Raw genomic sequence first — 25,774 nt, forward strand, 5'->3', positions numbered from 1 at the left:
GCTACCCTGCAAGTAAGGTGTCAGTATTGGGTTCACATGAAAGTCCTACCTGGATGCTTCTGACTCCTGCCTGCTGTGTGTCTCGTGTTTGTGGACAGAATGGTAAACCACGCTTCTGTTCTCTGTCTTCAGCGTATCTACTACCTTTCCCTGGAATTCTACATGGGCCGCACACTGCAGAACACCATGGTGAACCTGGGCCTTCAGACTGCATGCGATGAAGCCACTTATCAGGTATGTTTAATCTGTCCCCTGAAGAGTGACCACTGATGTTAGGACACCTGTGTCCTGGGTGTTCTACCCTGCAAGGAGGGAGCGTGCCTCTCCTGAAGGGGAGAGCGTAAGACTGTAAGGGAAGACAGTAAAGGGAATTATTATGGGAAGACTGGGGTGAGTGGTGATGCTATGATATGGAAGTGTCTAGAAATAAATGTACATCCCTCTTCCAGTCCAGAGGTAGGTTTTTTTTTTTTTTTTTTTTTTCTTTTTTCAGAGCTGGGGACCAACTCAGGGCCTGTACATCCCTTCCCAGTCCAGAGGTAGGTTTTGAACATGTCGTGATCTGTTTGGTTTCACTCTCCTGTCTCCAAACATCCTCCTGAACTCATTGTGCCGTGCAGGTGTGGAAGTGCCCTCCTCTCATTCAAGGAAGCCAACTGTTCTGGCATTTTCTTTGCACTAATTCCTACACAGTTGTTTGTAGCTTCAGAAGAGCTATGCTTATCTCCCAGCCTCACTTCCCCCTCTCCTCTCTCCTCTGGAACACTGGTCTCAGATGGGGAAGTTCAGTAGTGAGACCTTGCAGCATGGGTACATGAAGGTCTTTAGAGAGGTCCTCCCCCTATGCCGTAGCATCCCACCTGCTTTGTTCAGAGCTTAGGTAGGAGGAGTTTGGGAGCCTGGTAAGGACATAAGTCCGGCATGGGTGTTAGTCTTGTTGGAGACCACCTTCTCCTTTTGAGGATGTTAGTCTCCATTCTATTGCTTTGAAAAAATAATTTGGAGAAATCTAAAGAAAGAAAGATTCATTTTGGTTCCCAGTTTCAGTGGGCCTGAGACAGGCAGCATGTCTTGGTGGCTCGAGCATGTGGCTTGAGGGGGCTGCACCCTTCCCAGAGTCAGCAATCAAAGACAGAGAAATGGGGACAGAACATACTCATGTAGGGTCCCTTCCCCGAAGTGCCCCTCATAGTCTTCATTCAGCCTACACATTCATCAGTGACTCAGCCCATTCACGAGGTCACAACTTTCATGGTGCAGTCACCTCTCAAGGTATGGCATGTGAATGGTGCACTCTAGGACTTTCAAAGAAACAGCTTTCTTCTGAGTGAACCTGTCAGCAGCACTCTGGAAAACAATTTACACCCATCAACTTTAACTCAATATGATCTCTAGAAAACAAGGACTCAGATACACCCGCCCTGTGATGACCCTTAAGATACTGGCCATACTTCTTAGTCACACCAGCTTTTCAGGCAATCAAATGCCTTAGAATTTCTTCTTCTTCTTCTTTCTTCTTCTTCTTCTTTCTTCTTCTTCTTCTTCTTCTTCTTCTTCTTCTTCTTCTTCTTCTTCTTCTTCTTCTTCTTCTTCTTCTTCCTCTTCCGACAGGATTTTTCTGTTTAGCCCTAGCTGTTCTGGAACTCACTCTGTAGACCAGGCTGGCTTCATACTCAGAGACCCATCTGCCTCTGACTCCCAAGTGCTGGGATTAAAGCTGTACGTCATCACTGCCTGAAAGATTTTCTTTTTTAATTTCAGTTTTTTGGGGTTTTTGTTTGTTTTGTTTTTTGCATGTGGGTGGTTTGCACACCATGTGCATGCAGTGCCCATTGAGACCAGAAGAGGGCATCATATCCCGTGGATCTAGAATTACAGATGAGCTACCGGTGATGCAGGAAGCTGAGCCTGTGTCCTCTGGAAGAACATCCAGTACTCTTCAGTGCTGACCCGTCTCTCCAGCCCCAGAGTACCTTAGAACTTCTAAAACAGCATGTTTGAAGTTCACTGAGACATCTCCTAAATTTCTTAGCTTATATATATATCTCTTTTTGCCCCCTCTGTTTTATGGTTTATTTGTTGGAAATGAATTTTTCTTACAGAGTTTCTGTTGTCTTCCTCACTGTGTCTCCCATCTTGGATTGAACTTGCTTGGGTTAACAGCACAAGGATGTCTTCTCGCGATGGGTCTCAGTGTCCCAAAGTAGTAGGTTCTGCGCCATCTCGAGTATGGTCAAGCAAGAACTGGAAATGAGAGGCTTCCTTATTAGAAAGAAGTAAAGCCATCTACATACAGATGACGTGAGCTAGAAAGTCGTAAGAAATCCATAAAGAAACGGAACCGGCCGGGGAGTTCTGGCCTTGGTTTTCAGGACACAGGGTCGATCTGCAGAAACCACCCATATCTTAACATATCCGCCGACTCATCCAAAGTGAAGCGAGGACGGCAGCTCTGCCTGTTACGTAGCCCCAGGAAGAAAATAGGTGCAAATGCAACAAAAAACATACCCCCTCCATGCAGCGTTTACTCGGGAAGCAAGTTGAGAGAAACTAAGGAAGGTTTAAAAAAATGAAGACATTTTTCGTTAACAGCTTGGGGGACCTAGTATTGTTAGGATGCAAAGCTCTCCACAGTGATCTGTAGATTCAGTCCGGTCCTCTTCAAAATCCCAGTCAGTTTCTTCAGAGTCTGAGGGAATAATCTGCATATCTGGGTGGACTTCCAAGAGAAGCAGGGAGCAGAGCCACACTTCCCAATTTCAGAACTTATTATAAAACCACGGCCACCAAGCCTGGGTCCTGCCAGCAGAAAGTCACATACATCAGCCACCACGTAGAGAGTCCAGAAATAAACCTGCATGGCGAGGGTAAATTATTTTTCAATTTAAAATAATTGCTGGAAAGGTCTGTATGACATAAAGTTTCCCGTCTTAGCCATTTTTCGTGTAGAGGCAAATGGCATTTAGGGCGTTCACAGCACTTGCAGCCATCACCATCACCCATCTGCAGAACCTGTACATTTCCAAACTACGCCTTACTTACCCACCTCAGCCCCTGAAAGCCACCATTGTCCTTCATGTTTCTGCATTTGACTGTTCAGGGTATTTCATGAGGGTATCCTGAGCAGTGTCCTGAAGGGCCCCCTGGGTTGCACTGTGTTTGTCCTTCCTTGCTCTCTCTCTCTCTCTTTTTTTTTTTTTTTTTAATAAAGTAACAACTTTATACGTATTTTTATGTAGGTAATGCCGCTAACACAGAGTAAACTTAATTCCCTCGCAAAAGTAAAGACATTAGGTTGTAACTACTAAGTGATAGATACAAACTCCCCTTCAGCACCTGAATCAGTGAGGCCAGGGAAACTGAGGCACTGCTGTCCCGGTCATCTCATCTCAGTGTTTCTGGCTCTCCTGGGGTCCTGGATCCTCTCCTCACCCCCATTGCTGGTCAAGGCTGAGCATACTCTTATGTGTGCTAACATACACTTATGTGTGTGCCATGTTTCATTTACGCATCTTTCATGAACATGGCTGCCCCTGCCTTCTGACATCAGGAATAATGGTGCCGTGAACACAAGAGTACAGATAGTTCCCGCAGAGCCTGCAGTTCATAGTCTACAGCTAGAAGTGTCATAGCCATAGCATCTGTCTCTTTTTCTCTTGCGATGCTGGGCCTTGAACTTGAACCCCTGTGTGTGCCAAGCAAGTGTTGTGGCACTGAATGGCGTTTCCAGCTTCCTGGTGGCTGGGATCTGCCCTTTCCCAGAAGTCAGTGGTGGCGAGTGCATTGTGCTCAGTGGGGGTTTGCCCACTTGGGAGTCACGTTACTTGTTTCTCAGACTCAGTTTCTAGGTTTCTCTGTTTATTCTGGATACTACTCTCCTACCAGACATGTGGAATACAAACACTTTCTTCCATTCTTTAAGTTCCTTTTCACTCCGTTGATAGTGTCCTCAAAAAGTTTAGAAGCTGGAGGATGATGGCTCAGTGGTTAAGAGTGCTTGCGGGAGCATCTGTACACACACAGCGGTTTTCTCTCTCTCTCTCTCTCTCTCTCTCTCTCTCTCACACACACACACACACACACACACACACACACACACACACACACACACACACACACCAAGTGGACAGATAATCAAAATGATTGACAGACTCAGCTGTAAGAATAGAAGCTGTCAGTGTTTCAGGGGAATATACGGTGGTAAATCTTCATGACCTTTCGACTTAGGGTTTGTATTGCTGTGAAGAGACACCAGGACCACAGCAACTCTTATACAGGAGAACATTTAATGGGGACTTACGGTTTCAGAGGTTTAGTCTGTTTTGGTTATGGTGGGGAGCATGGCAGCATGCAGGCTGTCATGGAGCTGAGAGTCCTACATCCAGATCAGCAGGCAGTAAGAAGTGGACTGGCTTGTTCTTGTGAAACCTCAAAGCCCATTCCCCCAAAGTGATTTACTTCACCCAACAAGGCCACTCCTACTCCAAAAGGCCGTACCTCCTGTTAGTGCCACCCTCCATTTCCTGTGGGCCAAGTGTTCAAACTCGGGATAAGTCTTTGGGGGCCACTCCTGTTCAAACCACCACACCACACCTTGTATGGGGCAGTAAGTAGTGTTTTGACATCAAAAAAGCATAGTCAGCAAAAGAAATAGGTATGTTGGATTTCATCAAAATCATAATTAAGCAGCGTGTCAAATCTGCTCACTGTAAGTTGGTTAGTAGCCTGGCATTATGAAGTATTTATGACCATTAAGCTCTTTTTTCTTTTTTCTTTAAGGATCTTACTATATATGTAGCCCCGGCTGGCGTTGGACTGGGGGTCCTCCTGCTTTAGCCTCCTGAGTGCTGGGATTCCAGAAAGGATCACCACACCCCATTAGATACATCTAATTTTCAATGGTCACCATTAATAGGTTTTGAAATACCTGAAAACTTTCACTTCTGTGTACCGATTAATATTAAGTTGTACCCTTGAATTTTCAGTCTGAAAGAAATCAGAGTCAGGATTTAAATGCTTTCAGCTTTTTGGAGGGGCCGTAGTCAATAATGCTGAAATGTCACCTCTGCTTTCGTTTGCAGTTGGGGTTGGACTTGGAAGAACTAGAGGAAATAGAGGAGGATGCTGGCCTTGGGAATGGCGGCCTGGGGCGGCTGGCAGGTAATTGATTCTTATTTCCTGTTGGCTTGGTGGGGGATCACAGGGCAAGGCCAGTGTCACATGTGTTTCTGACACCCATCTATTACCATAAACTGGTCCCTCAGAGACATGGGCAAAGGTGTTTATGTCAAATCTTTGCCATCATTAGAGAAAAAGTGGAAAATTTTCTTGCAGCCATGTTTGTCAGTGTTGGGTCAGTGGTGCCAAGAAGGTTCCCATAGCTCCCCTCCCCCAACACTTTTAGAATTCAAAGACCAGTGCTTTGGGAGCATTGCCCGTGCCCACTGAGGCTGTGGCTCCAACCCAGTGAACTGATGGCTTTTGTTAGAATATGGCCAAGCTTTGGACTATGCTGCTCTGTATGGCTACCACATTTGAGAACATCCCCAAGTGTCATTGACTTCTTTGACTGTCTTACAGACTTTGGGGGGTAGTACAAGCCAGGTAAAGAACACGGATGCATGGGCTGGAGCGATGGCTTAGTGGTTAAGAGCTCTGACTGCTCATCCAGAGGTCCTGAGTTCAAGTCCCAGCAACTACATGGTGGCTCATAACCGTCTGTAATGGGATCCGATGTCCTCTTCTGGTGTTCTGAAGACAGCTACAATATACTTATATAGAATTATTAAATAAATCTTTACAAAAACATAGATGCTGAAATAGCAATCTAGGCTTGTGGTGGGGTGAGGGAGAGAGATTAACCAGGCCCAACCTTTCTGGAAGTTGATATTTTATTAACTTTAAAATGTACGTGTGTTTTCAAGTGTTAACTAAATTCTTTGAGATTTCTAAGGCATCATGTTTCTTTCAGATAAAATTTTACTTGCATCGACCTAAAGAAATGACTTGTCCTGCCCACCCGACCCCACTTCGGGTCTGGCCAGACATGGTGTCTTGGACACCACTCTTCAGCTACTCTTTGCCCAACATGACACGTGGCCATCATTATCTTGCCTGTCCTTAATCTGCTGGCTCAGAGCCTGTGTTCCTTCCTGAATGGAAGGCCCTATGTTCTTTCCTAAGTTTTGTACCAGCCTGGTAAGCCCACCTCTGATCTCGGGGTGGCCCACTCTACCTTGTTGCCTGCTATAGTGCTTTCCTGTTCTTGATGCCAGACCCCTTTCCTTGTCACCTGCCCTGCATGGCCTGACCCCAGATGCCTCCTCCTCCTCCCTGCCAGCCTCTTCTCTGACCTGGTGTGAGTCCAGCATGACTTAATTGGTCGGTGTCTTCCCCAGAAGAACGAGTCTAGCACAGATGTCCAGGCCTTCCTCATTCCTCTTTCCTGCTAGTGTTTGCATTTGGTGAATCGGACATGTACCTGCTAGTGTTCCCCGTGGTGCCCTCCGTATCCCCCCCTTGCTTCTTTCTCCTTCCTTTCTCGGGTTGTCTGCTTTGAGAAAGGAGCTCACTGTGCAGCACTGGCTGTCCTGGGACTCACTATGTAGACCAGGCTGGCCTCAAATCCACCAAGATCCACCTTTCTATGTCCCCTGAATGCTGGGATTAAAGGCATCATTCCTGGCCCAAGTCAGAAATCTAACACAGCTTCTTTCTGCATTTTTATTCAAAACACTTGAAGTTTTACTTATTTCTCAGACAGTTTTTTTTTTAACCGATTTTTCAAGAAAAATAGCTTTGTGTGTGTGCGTGTTCTGTTGGCATTGCATGTATGGGTGTGCACTGCAGAGGTCAGAAGAGGGAGGATTCCCTGGAAGTGGGATTAAGGACAGTTGTAAGCCATCTTGTGGGTGATGAGAATTTAACCTGGACTCTCGACTGAACCACCCCTCCAGTCTCCTTCAAGAGGTTTCGATTGGAACAAAACAGGAGCTCCACTTGGAGCTCCACGCCGCTCCACTACTGTTGCAGACCCTGTGGTACTGTGGAGCATGGAGCATGGGTGTTTAGTCTGCTCAGCCACGAAGTGCACATCAGTAGCCTGGTTTCGGTGTCTTATTCCCATGGATAGAGGCTCAGATGTCCCTGCTGTCGGAGCTGTAGACTTAGAGTGCACAGAGATTAAGCCTCTGCACATTCAAGAGGAAGCTGGCAGTGGGAGGACTTGACCATGATCTCTGGGAGTCCTCACTTTTACCCTCTTCTTGGGTAAGGGGACTCCAGTGTGCCCTTTTGTGAAACTCAAGGTTGCTATGGTTATCCCTGGCTCCCTGTCAACTCCCCTGTCAAATCCCAGTGGAACCTTGGTGTCCAGCAGTCTGAGTTCTGTTGTTAATGGTTTGTAACTTTTCCTTGGATCTTTCAGCTTGCTTCCTTGATTCGATGGCCACGCTGGGTCTAGCTGCGTATGGCTATGGAATCCGCTATGAATTTGGGATTTTCAACCAAAAGATTGTCAATGGCTGGCAGGTGGGTGACCTTTGATGTGTCCGTTGTTTTCCAGTCCTCGTTCATACATGGAAGAGAGTTCACTCTTGGAGTTCAACTGAGTGTGCGCTGTACTCCAGGAGAGCACTCGCTAGTTCTCAGCCCAGGAGAGCAGGAAGCAGTTGGCTCTGCTGAGGCCGGTCCTGTGTGAGTCCTTGGCAAAGAGCTTCTGTGTGGTGACAGAGAAATCATGCAGGAAGACACACAGGTTCATTTGAACTTCAGAAGACCCCAGACAGGGTCACCAACACCAGCCATGTGCTGGTGTCTAGGGATGATTGTACATGGGGTAAGGGTATTGCTGTTGGGGTTCATCTTTTGGGGCAATTTGATAACTAGAGAAGAAAACAAAGGTGGGTATGGTGACTCATGCCTCTAATTCAGGCCCCCCAAGAGATCAGAGACAGGAGGATGGCCACAGGTTTAGAACATAGTCTGTTTTTGAATTCTAAGCCAACTAGGCCTATATAGGAAGACCTTCTCCAAAATAATAGCCTTGACTAGACTAGAACAAAAGCAATTATTAAACCTTTGGTTCCCACCCTCTGAGGAGTGGCAGGTGAGGCTGTGGCCTGTGTGGGCTGCGGCCTGCAGAGCTCTCTCGGGGAAGGACTAAGGATCCTGGCCTAAAGGTGGGCCTATTGCTTCCTGCATTTGGGAAGGCGCTGCTTCTGTGGCTGACTGTGGGATTACTCTGTAGGACACACCACCGTGGTACTGAAAAACTCTAGAGATTTCTTATTTCTCTGCAAGAACCATCTTTTTTTTAAAATCCCCTCAGGGAGGGTGCAGCTCACTGGTTGAGTATTTGCTTACCATACCCAAGGCTCAGTCCCTAGCACTTTTATCAGGTGGGCGTGGTCACTTACTCTTGTAATCCCAAACTTGGAGAGGAAGAGACAGAAAGATCAGGAGTTCAACATCACCCTCAGCTACAGATTGAGTTTGAGGTCAGCCTGAACTATGTGAGACTGTCTCAAAACAAAATAAATTAAAACAAACAAACCCTTCAGAGCAACATGCTGGGACTGTGTAGTTCAGAGGAAAACCCACCTGATACACTCAAACTTTTAGATTCCTGATGGAGCAGGTTTTGCACTGATCTAGGTCTGGGGACATGGCTGATGAGTATGGTTTGTCTAGACAGCATCCTCTAGAGAGATGTGTTCTCTGACTTCCCATAGGATACCTCCCAGGCCATATTCAGTCGCCTGGGACACACAGAGTTTTGCCCTGTGACTTTAGGGCTGACTTATTTAAAGACAAGGCCTCACGTAGCTCAGGCTGGCCTCTCCCTCACTAGGAGCTGAGGCTCACTTTGAACTTCTCATCTTTCTGTCTCCAAGTGTAATAGTTTCAGGAATGTGCCACTGTGCCTAACTACATGGTGGCTGTCCTTTTCTTATTTGAAGCAACTGTTTTGTCAAGTAGTGGGCTCCATGGCTGCATTTTCCTCTGTGTGTGTGTGTGTGTGTGTGTGTGTGTGTGTGTGTGTGTGTGTGTGTGTGTGTGTGGTCTTCTTTAAGATGAACCCATAGTGCAAGTCTATCAGTCCTCCATTTGGGTGATTTTTAGTGTCCTTTTATTCTTTTATTTAGGTGTCTTTTTCTGAGTTGTGTAGGGCTTTGTGACTTTAGTAGTGCATGGGGCCTCTCTTGGTTGGAACTTTTGACTGGGTTTCTGGCGTCAGGCACTGTATAATCTCTGCATTTTGCATGCCCGGGTCAAGAGCAGCGTTATCTTGTTGGTGTTCTCTCTTCCCTATTGAGAAATTCCATCCTCACTATCCTCCAGGTTGAAGAAGCTGATGACTGGCTGCGCTACGGAAACCCATGGGAGAAGGCGCGGCCGGAGTACATGCTGCCTGTGCACTTCTACGGGAGGGTGGAGCACACCCCTAACGGTGTCCTCTGGCTGGACACACAGGTATGGAGGTCTGGCCCAGGGGCACACTGCTGTTGAGCAAAAGAGCTGCCCTGAGAGCCTTGTTGTCACCTTGACTTCCTCTTGGGCAGGTGGCATATGTCTTCCTTGAGGAACTTAAGGTAACACCCAAGGAAGGGTTTATCTCCCGAATACATCCATACTTAACCTTTGGTGGGTGCCCCTTGGAATGGAGTAAGTGCACCTCACACAGAAGTCTTATAGGTTAGCCAGTGCTAACCACGCCCCGAATGTTCTTGTGGTACCAGATGACTAGCAGTGCCAGTGAGTCATGTCCTGACTGGAAGGAAGGCCCCTGAGGATGAGAACAGCTCCCAAGTTAGTTATGGAGAACTGACTACTGCCGTCCCCTGGCACCCCTGGTGACCCATGGCTCTGTAGTGTCAGCACTAGCCAAGCTCCAGGTCAGGGTGCCAGTGGCTTTGGTTAGTGTCCCTCCTTCCCATCTGGCTCCTTCTGTGGTGCTGGTCTGGGATAGTGCAAGAGGACAAATCAGCTCCAGGACTGAGAGCAAACACCTTGGTCCCTGGAGAAGGGGAGAGCAGGGAACAAGGTAAGGACAGTGAGCCTCGGTTATCTGTGATGTAGAGGGATGAGCGCACATGGAGGGCCGATGGCTGGGGAGGTTGTTCGATATTAAAATATAGTTTTAAATAGGACAGCTGGAGCTAGAGTAGGCCAAGGCCACGCTATGCAGGCCAAACACATTTTAACAAAGTGGTTTTTAACTTGAACAAGCAGAGAAGTGATCCTGTGTTCTAGATGTGTGTGCTTATGACAATTGTGTCGGCGTACTCAGTGAGAGCCTTAGCTCTGAAATCCGTAGTCAGGGAAGTTGGGTGGTTGGGCCTGTCCTCCAGAAGGTGGGCATGTATAGGCCAGGAGAGAGGCTTGGCAGCAAACAGGAAGACGAAGGTGATACCAGTGTAAATCCTGGTAAGCCGGATACACGGCCCTTTTAAGGATGTTAGAGATAACTGAGTTTGCAAGGCTGCTTGCAAAGGACCATGGCAGAGTGGCTGTGTTTCTGTCTGGGCTGATTTAGGTACCCAGAGGGTATAGTCAAGGCAACCAACAAGAGGACTGTTGCCAAAGATGTTGGGAAGTGAAAGTGGGTGTCAATAGGAGTTAGCCAGAGCCTGGACTTGCACAAGCAGAGTGAGTAAGGTGAGAACATGGCTATATGGGGCAGAGGTGAGGTGCCCGTGCTATGGCACCTTCAGAGGCCAGCATGGGAAGATCGTTCAGCTGATGCCAACACTGAAGTACATGAGTCTGGGAGACGTATGTGTGGTTGGGGAAGATGTCAGAGTGTAGCTGCCATCGCTCTCAGAGATGGCCTTGCTCAGAGTGGCTGGTCAGCACCCTGGGAGTGAAGAGGTAGCTGGCAGCTGTGATAGGTGAAGGGGGAAGGGGGGGAACATGGAAACATGGAGGTCGGGCTGTGGGGAACTGGAGCTGTCCTGATGGGGAATGATGCTAGGCAGAAAGGGGTCTTTGCTGACTCGGTCCTAAGTGTCCTTTCTTATGACCAGGTGGTACTCGCCATGCCCTATGACACCCCAGTGCCTGGGTATAAGAACAACACCGTCAACACCATGAGGCTCTGGTCTGCCAAGGCACCCAATGACTTCAAGCTGAAGGACTGTAAGTTCCCACCGTGTCCCCGTGCTTGTCTGTTTAGATGGATCCAACACTGGGCCCTCACCACTCCTGCCCTGCTGTCACCACTCCTGTCTCTGCTGAAGTGTGTGGCCCTCACAGCTCCTGTGCAAACAAGAGTTAGAGTGGACAGGATGCCAGGCGCCAGCTGTCGAGGGTCATAGTCATTTAGACCACACGTCTCCCAGAAGGGAGTTGGGGCTTAGTAGTGTCCAGCAGAAGTGAGTTACTGTGAGAGGGGAGGTGGATCCTCTGTTGAGGATGAGGACAGTGGCCCCAGGGCATCTCAGGCTTCTCCAGGAAACTGCTGAGGGGCAGTAGTAGCCTCTCTTCACAAGACCGTCGGGCCTGGAGGAGGCTGCACTGATGGGGCTCTGTCTCTCTGTAGTCAACGTTGGGGACTACATCGAAGCTGTCCTGGACAGGAACTTGGCCGAGAACATCTCCAGGGTCCTGTATCCCAATGACAATGTGAGTGGCTCTTGTGACTCTCTTTAGAGGGTAGACATGTTAAGCTGGAGGCCTGTGTGTACATGGGGTGGTAACACACATCGGGTGCAGTGCCCGGAAATGTTTAGAAAACTGTTACCCCACACTTGTTCCATGTCAGGCGGTGACAGGTGAATCCTCTGCTCCCGTCTGTGTCTGGTGTCTGTCGGCTTGTTACTGTCAGAGGAGCCCTGGAAGGGATGTAGCCCAGTGACAGAGCATGTATTTTACATCCCAAGGCCCTGCGCTCAGCCCCAACACGAAAACAAACAAAACCAAAAAACATCAGAATTTGCCTATCTTGATTGGTGGCGCACTCTTTAAAGTGAAATTTGTTTTCTTTCCTCAAAGTTTTATATGCATATATTAGCAGAAGGATTAGTGCTGGACACTCAAACCAAATGCTCCTGTCCCTTGAGACTAGATACACCAGAACTTCAGGTGTGGGGTGTCTCCTGGTGTCCGTCTTGAGAGCTGGTTCTGAGTAACTGAGGTGCTGCTCATCCCTAGGTTTGTCACTCCCACTGATAGACCAGACACCTTATAACTAGGTGACCCTGTGGTGAGGGCATACATGCAGGCCATGCTGTCAGGCTGGCTTATTTTGACCGTGCAGGCCTCCACAGCCTACCACCTTAAGCAGGGTACCTGAACTGGCCCTCTGGAGGGTTAAGAATGATCCCAGGGAGGTAGGGACAAGCAAATGTAGGGCCCTCCCTCCCATCAGAGTCTGAGTTATGTGTTGGTAGCGTGTTCCCTGACAATGCTGCCTTGCAGTTCTTCGAGGGAAAGGAGCTGCGGCTGAAGCAGGAGTATTTTGTGGTGGCCGCCACCCTCCAGGACATCATTAGAAGGTTCAAGTCGTCCAAGTTTGGCTGCCGGGATCCAGTGAGAACCTGTTTCGAGACCTTCCCAGACAAGGTCTGTGAAGGGAGTGAGCTCATTGTCATGGGGATGGGTAGGAGGAAGTTGGCATTGTGTCCCGAGTCTCAGGGTCTCTTCCAAACCAGTGCAGCCCTGGTGTGTCAAAAGTGGAGTGGGGGAGGTCACTGGGAAAGGGTCCTGGTGCATGTGGCAGGCTCATGTGGCAATTCTAAACAAACCTATCCCATCTGAAATGAAGGGAAAGTAGCCTGTGAGGGTTCCACATCCTGAACCCCCTTCTGTGCCATCTCAAAGCATAGCTGCTCTTGGGACACATCTGGCCACACAGTGCAGCTACTTGAGGGGACAGCTGGCTGCAGGTCACAGCTGCCTGCAGAGCCAGCATCCTCCTCCTGACCCCTTCGGCCTCTGGGCTCCTCCAGAGTACACTGCTAGGCTGGCTCCTTCACGCCCTGATTCACCACTTCAGGTACCAGGAGTGAGAGAACTAAACAGCACCCCTCATGAACTCTAGGTAGCCATCCAGCTGAATGACACCCATCCCGCGCTGTCCATCCCCGAGCTCATGCGGATCCTGGTGGACGTGGAGAAGGTAGACTGGGATAAGGTGAGTGTGAAAAAGGAAGACAGTGTCCTCCTTGAACCAGGGTCGGGTGATGGCATCCCTGTTAGATCTCAGGCTGTGCCACTCATAGTAATGGTGGGCTGAGCTGGCCCCAAGAAGTAGGGCTCAGGAGGTCTGGGAAATTAACTTTGAGAGCGTCGAGGCCACCCTGGAGGGTGTCTGGCTGTCAGAGCTGGATGCTCTATGGGATAGAGGCACAGTGAGGGCAAGGATGATGGGACAGAAGAGACAAGGTTAGAGACTATGGATAGTGTACATGTTTTCTCCCTCGAAGTTTGGCTAGCCATGGTGGCACACGCCTTTACTCCCCGCACTTAGGAGGCAAAGGCAGGTGGGTCTCTAGGACTGTGAGGCTGGTCTCATCTGATAGCGTTTCAGGCCAGCCAGAGCTATGTAGTAATGCTCTGTTTCAAAACATCAACGAAACAGAACAACCTAGAAGTGTTAAGCTTTCAGAAACCTATTGTTTGGCTGTGGTGGCACAAAGGAGGAGGTTGAAGCAGGAAAATAACAAGTTCAAACCCAGCCTGGGCTACATAGTGAGCAAAATGTCAGGATGTCTACAGTGTTCGTATTTGAAGACAGCCTGGAGGCTCCCATTTTCCTTGGTCCTCATCTTTGGTACAGCATCTTCTTGGTCGGCTTTAACCAAATCACCAGAAACCCATAAGCCAGTTTTCTTGTTCCACTTCAGAAACCAGAGTCCCCATCTGGCCTGATGGCATACACACCCCTTGAGGCTGTACCCTGGGGTGGCAGGTCATATGGTAACCCGTGTCCTCTGCACTGTGGGTGTCAGGGAGTTTCATGAAAACTCTCGGGAAACTGCTGCATTGTCTGATAGTCCACCAGCAGCAGAGCGATTACAAAGGAGGGATTAAAAGGCCACTCATTGCTAGAGGGTAGGGTCAGGGAATAGGGCCATTTGTGTGTGTTTACAGCATGGTGACTAACCTGGCCTGATCCCATACCTGGAGAGCAGAGGGCAGGGCTGGGTGTGGCCCTTGCCTCATGGCTCCAGCGTGTCTGTGTGCCGTCTGTTCTCAATGTGTAGGCCTGGGAGATCACCAAGAAGACCTGTGCCTACACCAACCACACTGTGCTGCCTGAGGCCTTGGAGCGCTGGCCCGTGTCTATGTTCGAGAAGCTGCTGCCGCGACACCTGGAAATCATCTACGCCATCAACCAGAGGCACCTGGATGTGAGCATGGGCTGTGGGTAGGGATTGGGCAGTAACAGCTCCACCACACTGGCCTCATCATGCTGGCGGAAGAGCTGTTGCGAGGGCTGAAGTGTCACCCAGCAAAGCTGCTGGTTGCCCTGTGAGACCCCTGCTCTGTGCATGGGAAACACGCGTGCAGATCTCTTTAAGAGTCCAGTCTGAGCAGGCTGTGAATCTGAGTGTCTTTCCCGGAGGTGTCCCGACAGCTCCAGGCAGCTCAGAAGCAGAACCTGTCTGTCCTCTGACCCGCAGAGAGGATGGTGGCACATGATCAGAGAAAGCTCTGGTTTGGGTAATTGCCATGCCTTTGCGTGTGTGTAGTGTTAGGGGTGAATCCGGTCATTGAGTTTGCTGTGTCTTTGCTCTGTCACTGAGCCATTCAACCTCTTGGGAGAACAGCTATTCCCCTCATGCTGATCTGGTCCACAGGGGCCCTGTGTGGCCTAGCTCTCTTCTCATAAACTGAATAGCACCCCACTACCCCACTGGTGTCCTGACTTTTTTCACACAACAGTCCCAGGACCTTATATGGGTAAAATATTTGATTCAGAGCCCCCATGAATATATCTGAGCTAGGATTTGGGTGAGGGCACTGGGGCGAGTGGGCTGGTGTCAGGGGCACTGGTGTTGGGGGCCGATTGTCACAGCTTGGCAGCAGTGGACCCTCCTATACGCATAGTGGGCTGTCCCCCAGGCACTAGGGAACCCCTCATTTGCTGTGAGATGTTCATCCCTGTGTTCTTGGCTTCAGCACGTGGCTGCCCTGTTTCCCGGCGATGTGGACCGCTTGAGGAGGATGTCTGTGATTGAGGAAGGGGACTGCAAGAGAATCAACATGGCACACCTGTGTGTGATTGGGTCCCACGCCGTGAACGGGGTGGCAAGGATTCACTCCGAGATCGTGAAGCAGTCTGTGTGAGTGGGGGCTCTTCACTAGGTCTGGGGGGCCTCCTCTTTGATTCCCAGCCTAACTCTGATTTATCTACCCCCCCCCACATATATATACACACACACACCATGACCAAGGTTTGGCACATACCCCCTGTACCATAAGTCACTTTGGGCGTGATGAAGGTGCCCAAAGCCCCCACCATATCACACACCAGTATGTTCACAAGTGACTTGATGGGTGACATAGACATCTCTCTTGGCTGCCAGAGTTTCTCCTCTTATGCTCCTGCCTTTTTTGTCAAGTGTCAAGGCACATCTGCTGCAGATTGGCTACTATGGGTGTCCCATATTGGCTACTATGGGTGCCCCGTATGGGCTGAGTGTGTTATGGGCCCTTCAGCAGTGAGGAGTATGATACCACTAAGGAATTTCTTTCTCCCGTTCCTTTTTTGAGACATGGTTTATCTGTATAGCCCTGGCTACCCTCAAAGTTAGAGATCTGCCTGCCTCTGCCTCCTGAATATGAGAATTAAAGGTGTGTGCCACCACCTGGCTTTCCCTCCCACCCTTTCACCAGCGTGCAGGGTACCCACCACCATTGCCAGTCAAAGCGGCACGCCGGGTGAGAATTCCTTAGCCACACCAGTCAGTGTGCAGTGTGCAAGCTCTCCTGTGTTCTGGGGCTTGGCTCAGCACCTGGTGTATTCCTCTCCACACCAGACTTCTGAGGCAGGTGTGAGCCCCAGGGTCTAGCTCTGTAGCCTGCTCAGTCTCCATTCCCATGGCCTTGACTGTTCCTTCTAGGTCAAGGCCCAACACCCAGAACATTATAGTCACACAGGCCCACAGCCACTCGTGGCAGGCACGTCCTGCCTGCTGCCACTTCTCCAGCATTCAGTGCTAGTCAGGTACGTGCGTGCCCTTCATGCTTCAGGAAATCAAGCAGCTGAGCTCCAGGGTCTCTCAGTAAGGGTCTTATGCTTTCTGGATTGCTTGGTTTAAAACAGCATTTGTGACAAGCAATTTGTCCCTGCTTTCTGTGTTCGTAGCTTCAAGGACTTTTATGAGCTGGAGCCAGAGAAGTTCCAGAACAAGACCAATGGTATCACGCCCCGACGGTGGCTGCTCTTGTGCAATCCGGGGCTGGCAGAAATCATTGTGGAGGTGAGTACCCAGCCTTGCTTTGTGGTCAGAAGCAGTGGGCACCGTTGAACCCCAGGAGGCTCAAGCTTTTCTCTGAGTGGCTGTTGAACTAGTGGGAATATTTATGTCCGGCCGTGGCCCTGGGACAGGAGCAGTAGAGATCTCTCAGCACACGATTATGGACTAGCACTGGCTGGTGTGCCAGCTCGAAAGCTAGCCTGGGCTTCAGAAAAGCCTGGGGTGTAGCTGAGTGGCAGCCACCAGCTTGAGAGGACTCGATGAGGGTGTGGCTCAAGCATCTCATGTCCCTGGTCACGTGCTTTCATGTCAGACCCTGTGCTGGAGCCAGGATTGCAGGGTTGGCCTTGGATATGCTTAAGGCCTCCCTTGAAGGGCACCCCTGAGGCTGGGGAATGCAGTCCACCTGGAACTTCATTGGGGAGGAGGCTCTGGGAAAAGTCAGGGAAGCTTGAATCAGCTTCTCTGGGGACAGACCCATGGGTCTCTGCTGCAGGACCCATGCCCCCAAGGGATCTGGAAGCCTGTGCAATGTCTATACAGTATCAGATATTTCATGGGAGGAGGCAAGGGGACCCCTTGTGGGAAGCAGATAGCAGAAAGGCCTTTAATGGGATGCTTTGGAAATGATTGTTGCTATGGTAATGAGGTTGGGAGGAAGAACTGTTGTGCTGGTCCAAGGCATCACCCGTGATAGGATGTTTCAAGCAGGAGATACTGACAAGGCTTGTGAGTTTGTTGTGTCTTAATGGCTATATGACTGGGTCTGAGAGGAAGGAATAGGAGGGCCCATGGGCAGGAAGATCCCAAGGAAAGTAGGGTGAAGGGTGACAGATAGAGGGACAAGCTTTGTGATGGCTGAGGCATGGTGAACAGAAGACATGTGTCCTCTTAACCCAGAGAATCGGGGAAGGTTTCCTGACTGATCTGAGCCAACTGAAGAAGCTGCTGTCACTGGTTGATGATGAGGCCTTCATCAGGGATGTAGCCAAGGTCAAGCAGGTAGGCTTCCCTTGGTCTTAGCATCTGGATCTTGGGTAGGCACCCAGGAGACAAGGGTCAGGACCTCTGTCAGCTTTCTGGAGAGGACCCATGTATCGTTGGGGTCATGGAACAAGTGGGTAAATGCAGCTTTGCCAAGAGAGCCTTTGGCTCACTCTGCTTCCCCATCAGCAGTGGGGAAGTCTTTAGGGGGTGAGCGACTTTATCTTTTCACCTGGGAGAGCTGAGGTGTTGTGGCCTCTACAGACCCTGGCCAGGTCACTGGCCCCTCCAATAAACAAAACCTAGAAATGTCCCTCCATGGTAGCATATGACAGGGATGTTGGCCTCAGCATTTGGGTCAGCAGGAAGCTATATCTTGAGTACCCAATGCAGTGTAGTTTCCCAAACCCAGTATTCTACTATAATCTCTCCAACTTCTCATCCACTTTGCCTCACTCCCACCGACCCCGCTTGCTTTTTGTGCCTGCAGGTCGTATCTGTGGCTCCCTTTGGTTTTGCTCCCCTGGCTCTGCATAGCTCCAAGTTTGCACTCGGGCCTGGTTTTTCATTTATTTGTACAGCCAGGACCCCCCCTTTTCATTGTACTCCACATTTCCCTGCTCCCCACTCTCTCCTAATGCCGTCTGTGTTCCCAGCTCTGCTCTCCAAGCCCCCAGTGTTGTCCATGCTGACCCTGAAGAGACGAGAGTCTTGGGTCAGGTGGAAAGTGGGAATGCTGGCAGGCCTGGGCGAGCTTGCAGGGCCCCTGTGTCGGTATAGCCACCATCTCCTGTTTCCCAGGAAAACAAGCTGAAGTTCTCCGCCCAGCTAGAGAAGGACTACAAGGTGAAGATCAACCCTGCGTCCATGTTTGACGTGCACGTCAAGAGGATCCACGAGTACAAGCGGCAGCTGCTCAACTGCTTACACATCATCACCCTGTACAACCGTGAGTTCCGGCCCCCAGTGCACAACCTCCACCTTCCTCCAGAGCCCCGGGTGGCCCAGGACTCAGTCCTCAACCCCTGCCTTTCACATACGTGTGTGTGTGTGTGTGTGTGTGTGTGTGTGTGTGTGTGTGTGTGTGTGTGTGTGCGTGCGCGCGCGCGCGCGCGCGCGTGCGCGTGCGTGTGTGCCCGTGCGTGCATGCATGTATGTATGTATGTATGTATGTATGTATGTATGTACTATGTTAAGTTCTTTTGAGCCACAGCTGGATTTTCTGAGTTATTATTGGAGCCTAAAGTTGGAGAATCTACAATCCTGGAACACAGGGCCTTTGGGTTATTTGCAGAGGCCAAGAGCAGTCTCTTGAGCTTCAGGGTAGAGTAGGATTCTGTGAGTTCCCAGACGAGGTCTTATGCTCTTATTAGTGTGTGTTTGTTTGTTTGTTTGTTTGTTTGTTTGTTTGTTTGTTTTTAAGCTTGTTATTGCTATAATGATTTTGCTGTGTTTAGAAAGATTGTATTTATTAGACCCGCCATGTGGGTGCTCAGAACCAAAGCCAGGTCTTCTGTAAGAGTAGCCTGTAACCCACTGGGCTATCTATCCCTCCAGCCTTCTCTCTGGTTTTCTTGATGATATGGATTCTTTGTGGTGTCTTGGTGCTTGACCCTGCATGCTACTCTTTCTGGAGCTCAGGATGAGCTGGATGCCCAGGAGGATGCTTGTGCCAGGACAGTTTTCGAGCTCACCTCCCAGGTCAGAGCCACATTTCCTCAGCACATGGCCCTTAGCCTTGTGGGTAGTCTGCCAAGGTCTGCCCATCCTGAGCAGAGCCTGTGAGATTCCTGAGACCCTGGAGTCCTCCACCACCTGATATCGTTGATAAGAGTTACTGAAGTTTGCCTGGTGTCGTTTGTGCTGGCTTTTGTTTGTTTGTTTGGGTTTTGTTTTGTTTTGTTTTCTTACCAAAATAAAGAGTCTTGCTATGTCATTACCAGGCGGGTTCTGAACTCCTGGGCTTAAAAAAAAAAAAAAACAGGGGAAAAAAAAAATCCTTTGTTAGCCTTCCAAATCACTGGCCTACAGGTATGGCCACCCTGCCTGGCCTCCTTTTTACTGTCCCCTTTCTTCGTGTTACTCTGCCTGATTTCCAGAAGTTCCCACAGAACTGAAGGTGATCTCACCCCTCAGCTCTGGCTGCTGAATGGCTCCTGAATTGCTCTGTGAGGATGACGGTTACAGATGTCACTCCTAATTGAAATGTGTGAAAAGGATGAGTATGAGCTGGCCACCGTGGCTCAGTTCTCTGACCAGGTCTCTGCAGGGAAACGCCAGCTGCCAGCTTCTCTCCTGGGAAGTCACCAGAGGAAGCGACAGACTACTTGAGCACCAGCCTTTAAGGTGTCAGAGCTCTGAGGCTTGGTCACTTGGCCCAGTTGTGATGTAGTGTCTCACAGTGGGAACACATGGACCAAAGAGGCCTGTTCCTTTCCTGGCAGCTAGGAGACAGGGAGAGAGAAGGCCTCTCTCAGTGTCCCTTCAAGGGCATACAGACCTCTTGGGATCTAACTTCCTACCATGAGACCACTAGGCTCTCCACTTCCTCATGGATGCTGACGGCTAGGCCTTGAACGAGAGCCTTGTGGGTATTTCCAAGTGATAGTACACACATGCCCAACACAGGCAGCAGGAGACTTCTACGCTTCAAGGATTGATGGTGCCAGACCACTCTCCTGAGGTCACCTTCTCATTTCTAAGGATCATCAAAACAGTGGGTCTAAAATGTCTTTTAAGGACGGGTGAGGGGACCTAGCAAGGAAAGCATTTCTGTGGATGCCTGACAGCCCGATTCTATCTCTAGTTGAAGAAGAGGACCACCCTCCTCCATATATAGATGGTGGCACCTGCATACCCGTACTCACACATATCACACACAAAAATTAACAATGATGATGATGATGATGATGATGGTGGTGGTGATGGTGATGATGATGATGATGGTGATGATGGCAGCAAAAAGAGAAAAATGTTTTGAGTTCACAGTGCTTGTCACATACAGGCCTTTGACTCCTCATGAGCACAGGCAAACAGCTCCTAGGTTGGCATTTTTTGGAACCATATGGGTGGCTTTCCCCAAGGTCAGGACACTGCATAATTTGTCATGTGGCCTTGGATAGCCTCCTCCACCAGTTCGATGTGCAAGTGCAAACCTAGGGGAGGCCCTGTTCCTCTAGACTCCTATAGCATATGATGGCCACAATTCTGTGTCCTAGGCCAAAACATACAGCCTGATGAATGTGCCTAACACTGGGTCACCAGTACCCTGGGGAGCCCAGCAGGGACCATCTGGTAAAGATTCCTCTTATGTTTGCCCTCCAGGAATAAAGAAGGATCCAACCAAGACCTTTGTGCCCAGGACTGTTATGATTGGAGGCAAGGTGAGGTAACTTCCTTCTCCTTCCTTGGCACCTGTCCTGTCACTAGACAGCCTGCCTACTTAGAAATTAGGTGCCAGTATACACATGGCAGCCATACCTGGCCCCGAGGAGCTGGGCTGGGGCAAGGAACCTTTTACCTAGGGTTGGATTCCAGTGGCTTTATGGCGTACACCACCCACCCCTGACCCCACTCTTGCCACATCCTTTCTCTGCCTCCAGGATTTCACAGGACAGTTGTGGCTAGAGGCATGGCTATGACTATTTCATCTGCCGCATGTGAGACCACACTAGGTGTAACCTGGTTAGAGCTGCTTTTGTTCACTGGATACATTCCAGAGGTGGCAGACATGCTTGGCGTTTCCTTGTACTCAAGTGGTGGTGGCCGGGTCGTGTCAGAGGTTATGAGCTGTTGGGCTGTAGTTTATTTGAGAGCCTGCCCTGGGGCACCCCCATGCCTGCCCACAGATGGCCTTGCTTGCTGTTCCTGGCCTTCCACAGCTGGAGTGAAGCAGACACAGGTGCTGCCATGACCGCAAGACCATCTCTCCTCAGATGATAGGGCCCGGAGGGTCAGGCTCAGCACCCGCTTGCCTCACCTCGTTTGTTCTCTGCCTACACCCATCATCTGGTGTTTTGGAAGCAAATTTGGATGTCATACTATTTTGTTAGTATTTTAGTAGATACAGTCCAAAGCAATATGGACTTTTAAGAGGGTTTTAAAGTATTAAAACAAAGTATTAACTTCAAGGAAAGTAGGAAGGACTGCCGACTGTCCTGCTCAACCACTTCAGAGTGGAGTCCAGATAATACAACATGTACATTTTTTTTTCTTTTTCTTTTTTTCGGAGCTGGGGACCGAACCCAGGGCCTTGCGCTTGCTAGGCAAGCGCTCTACCACTGAGCTAAATCCCCAACCCCCAACATGTACATTTTAATATATCTCCTTGTTTTGTAGTTTCTGTAAATTAATAGCTCCAGAAGTCTTCACTTCTTTTTTCTTGTAGTTTCTTTTTTGTCGTCGTTTCGTCTTTCGAGACAGGCTCTCACTATGTAGCCCTGGCTGTCCTGGAGCTCACTCTGTAAACCAGGCTGGCCTCAAACTCACCAAAACCTACCTGCCTTTGCCTCCTGAGTGCTGAGATTAACAGTGTGCACCACTACACCGGGCTACATCTTGTAGTTTCTAAAACACTGACTAGAATCAAAACACTAAATTCAAGGCTGGTAAATCCCACAAGTGAGGTGACATTTGGAGTCAGAAGTTAAGCTAATCTAGGCTCTTGCATTTCCCCAACACTAGCGGGGTCACTGCCAGTGTGACCTCCATGGTCTGCAGTCTACTGGCCAGCCTAGCACGGGTCTCCATGACTCACAGCTCCCTGTCTCACATGCCCAGGAGCCAGCAGTACCACTGAGTGCTCCGTGGCCGCTTCTTGGAACCTGAACCTGGGTGTTGATGTTACGTTCCCCTAACTTTCTCTTTCCAGGCAGCTCCTGGTTACCACATGGCTAAGATGATCATCAAGCTGGTCACATCCATTGGAGATGTTGTCAATCATGATCCAGTTGTGGGCGACAGGCTCAGAGTGATCTTCCTGGAGAACTACCGTGTGTCTTTAGCTGAGAAAGGTAGCCTCAGACTCCTTGACTGGGTTCTTCTTGGGGCTGGGTAGGAGGTTGGCAGTGCTGATCAGGCCTGTTCTCCACTTCAGTCAACTTCTGCCTAAGACACCAAGGTCTGGCCGGGGGAGCACTGTGTGTCACGAGTGTGTGTGTCTGAGATCCTTTGCATTCCACGGGCAGAGCCACTGCCATTCTTGCCCTCTGGACCTCCTCGTGCCTGCCTGGATTTCACTGTTCGTCCTCCCACCCTCAGCTTTGCCTGCTGCCATTGGGGCTCTCATTGTAGCAGAATGGGTCTACTCTGACCTCCCAGAACCTTCCTTGAACCTTGTGCTCACTACTGTCACTCTTTTCTGAGGCCACCTCAAAGCTTGTTTGGAGAGCTTGGTCTGGGGCTGTTCTACTTAGACTGTTACTGGGGACCTCTCCTAGGATATGAGGGTGTTCTTTGACCTCCATAGGTCTTTTTTTTTTTAAAGATTTATTTATTCATTTATTATATATAAGTACACTGTAGCTGTCTTCAGATACACCAGAAGAGGGCGCATCGGATCTCTTTACAGATGGTTGTGAGCCACCATGTGGTTGCTGGGAATTGAACTCAGGACCTCTGGAAGAGCAGTCAGTGCTCCTAACCACTGAGCCATCTCTCCAGCCCAGGGAATATATTTCTTAACCAGATGGATGACAAAGACTCTAAGCCTACACGTCCCCTTTCCCTTTCCTCCACTGAGGTCACACACCCACATGTCCAGCTACATAGCGCTCCTCTCCAGACTGCAGTAGTCAGCTCTGGAGCCTGGTCTGCTCATTTCCCTGAGCTTGCACTACCCTGTGCTCTGGCCCTTGGTCTAGCTGTTGCTATCACGCTCATGTTACTCCTCCCTCTGCTGGGTACACTTGATGCTTGAGGTCTCTTGGTGGGCTTGAGGAACTGGGCCTCATCCAGGTGTTGGCTGGGACCCTGGTGGGACTCATCCCCAAAGCATCTTATGCCCTTTCTCTACCTGGAGCTCCGCTCACCATTATTTTTGAGATTATCTGGCTCCTGACAGGGTTTGCCTCACTTCCTCTCTGGCTCCTTGGTCTTGCTAGGAGACATACAACTGTCATGAGCTGGACCGTGGGGCTTGGGGGCTGTAGATGCCGTTTTAGGTCTCTGTATCCTGACCTTTGGCCTTTCCTGCCTTTGAGGTTCTGGTCCTGGCTGCACTGAGTGACTGCTGTCAGGTTTGTGGAGGTAGCATCAGCAGCTTTAGCTGTAGAGGCTGAGGTGACATGTCCAGCCCAGATAGGACTGGGAACAGTGAGTGATCCACCCCCAAGGATATGTCACTTTCAGCCTCCTGTCTCATAGGAACAAAGAGCCTGAGTGTGGAAGAGGTCGCGTGGTCCTTGACTGCCTGCATGTGCCCCTGTGCACATTAATTCCCACACTGTAAACCGGAAACATGGACTCAGCCTTCCATGTCATCTGGCTCTGCAGGATCTAAGTCCTTCTCAGGATGATCAGGAGTGTGTTATAACTGAGTAAGATACCAGTGTCAAGAAGAAGACGTATCCGCAATGACAGTAAACCAGGAGCCAGTCCTCTCACTGTACTTGACTGCCATGGTTCCCGGAACAGGTTATTGAGATGGCTCAGTGGTTAAGACCCCTGGCTGCTCTTCCAAAGGAACTAAGTTTGGTTCCCAGTATCCACGTGGTGGCTCACAACCACCTGTAACTCTAGTTTTAGGGACCCAAAGCCCTCTTCAGAATTCTTTGGGTACTAGACACACACAGATACATGCAGGAAAACACCGATATACAATTTTTAAAAATTGACAGTAAAGTTCCAGAACAAAAATCTTGTGCTACTCTGAGGATTCCCCATGAGTATCCATTTAATCCCTCTGCCTTCGCTAACATGGTCCAGAAGAGTCTTGAAGATTCAGGGGGCTACTCTGTGGTCAGTCTCCTTGCTTGTTTGGCAGTGAGCTCAATGGCTTCAGGACTGTGGTTCCTATCCTAGGAAGCAGGCCTTAGGCTAAGCTGCCACCCCGTGTTTCTCTCTCCGTCCCTACCTCCCTGCAGTGATCCCGGCCGCCGACCTGTCACAGCAGATCTCCACTGCGGGCACTGAGGCCTCGGGCACCGGCAACATGAAGTTCATGCTCAACGGAGCTCTCACCATCGGCACCATGGATGGTGCCAACGTGGAGATGGCCGAGGAGGCCGGGGAGGAGAACCTCTTCATCTTTGGTATGCGGGTGGAAGATGTTGAAGCCTTGGACCAGAAAGGGTATGTGTCCCTTCCTTTGCTGTTGGGGTTTGTGACAGCACTGGGGGCTGTAAAGCTGGCTGGTAGGAAGCTGAAGCTGGCATGGGTCAGGGACTGAGTGCCCATTGAGTCCATTAATTAGTAAGAAACACGAGGTTCCCAAGGAGTCTGGCCGCTCCTGCACGTCCTGTGACAAGCACTCGTCCCGTTAACTGAGGCCCTGGTATAGGCCTCTTCCTACAGGGACATTACCACTCAGGGCCAAAGCAGACACAATCCATAGACCTTTCCATTCTGGAATGCAGAAAATCTCCACAGTACAGAGAGCTGCTGTCTCCCACTCGCCCTGCTTCCCACTGTTTACAGCTTACTGAGGGTATGCAGTCTCCCAGTGACATTGTTCTTAAAGTCCATGCTGTACTGGCCTTTCCTGCCCTTGGTGGCTGCGGTGGTCATGTGCCCCCATTTCTCATCGGAAAACAGCTGCTTTTCCTTACCGGGACACTGATGAGGAATCCTGGCCTGTGGATTTAAAGACAGTGCAATCTAATTGCTTTGCAGAACTCCCGGTTGGGGCAGGGGAGGGGTGTTCAGTGAGACCTTAGGCAAAAGTGAGATCAAACTGTCCTTGCCACCCAAGAGCTCATGTGTCTGTGTAGGGTGGTGTCTCAGTTTCTCTCTCAGCTTTGTGTCCTGGGACCTGAATGTCCCTCATTCCTCTCAGACTTCTCTGTAAGTCACAGCTAGCTTTATGTCAACCTGTCAGGCTTTATTCCGTCATTCTAGGGTCCCACTAGTGACCCTCTCAGGCATCATGTCTCTCAGAGTGTACTCCTTTGGCTTCTGTTCTTTTTCCAGAGCTCTGGCCAGGATTTTATGATGGTGGACTTTGCTTTCTCTAGCAGAAAGATGAAGGGAGCCTTTTGTGTAATATCTCAGTAACATTTCTCCAAATAGTAAAGGAAGCAGGGATTGGTTTTTATGTAACCAGCTGCCTCTCCAGGGCCTAGAAGCCACATGTGGTCAGTAGCTGATGCGCTCCGCCACCAGGAGGGGTTGCCACAGAGTAGAGGCTATGTCGAGCATAACTTCCT

General features: G+C 49.8%; 1 protein-coding gene across 1 annotated transcript in view; it reads left to right on the forward strand.

Moving 5' to 3' along the window:
• Nucleotides 1-25,774, forward strand: part of Pygb (glycogen phosphorylase B) — a 49,329-nt gene that overhangs the window by 20,240 nt on the left and 3,315 nt on the right. Inside the window, exons 2-17 of the mRNA XM_032904400.1 lie at nucleotides 133-234; nucleotides 5,082-5,160; nucleotides 7,427-7,530; nucleotides 9,343-9,474; nucleotides 11,028-11,139; nucleotides 11,543-11,625; nucleotides 12,421-12,564; nucleotides 13,043-13,135; nucleotides 14,208-14,354; nucleotides 15,127-15,290; nucleotides 16,316-16,430; nucleotides 17,328-17,429; nucleotides 18,213-18,360; nucleotides 20,736-20,794; nucleotides 22,282-22,423; nucleotides 24,494-24,701. Of these exons, the coding sequence (XP_032760291.1) occupies nucleotides 133-234; nucleotides 5,082-5,160; nucleotides 7,427-7,530; nucleotides 9,343-9,474; nucleotides 11,028-11,139; nucleotides 11,543-11,625; nucleotides 12,421-12,564; nucleotides 13,043-13,135; nucleotides 14,208-14,354; nucleotides 15,127-15,290; nucleotides 16,316-16,430; nucleotides 17,328-17,429; nucleotides 18,213-18,360; nucleotides 20,736-20,794; nucleotides 22,282-22,423; nucleotides 24,494-24,701 (1,934 nt within the window). The remainder of the gene's footprint in view (nucleotides 1-132; nucleotides 235-5,081; nucleotides 5,161-7,426; nucleotides 7,531-9,342; nucleotides 9,475-11,027; nucleotides 11,140-11,542; nucleotides 11,626-12,420; nucleotides 12,565-13,042; nucleotides 13,136-14,207; nucleotides 14,355-15,126; nucleotides 15,291-16,315; nucleotides 16,431-17,327; nucleotides 17,430-18,212; nucleotides 18,361-20,735; nucleotides 20,795-22,281; nucleotides 22,424-24,493; nucleotides 24,702-25,774) is intronic.

The sequence above is a fragment of the Rattus rattus genome, chromosome 5, assembly GCF_011064425.1.
Source record: "Rattus rattus isolate New Zealand chromosome 5, Rrattus_CSIRO_v1, whole genome shotgun sequence".
Lineage (NCBI taxonomy): Eukaryota > Metazoa > Chordata > Mammalia > Rodentia > Muridae > Rattus > Rattus rattus.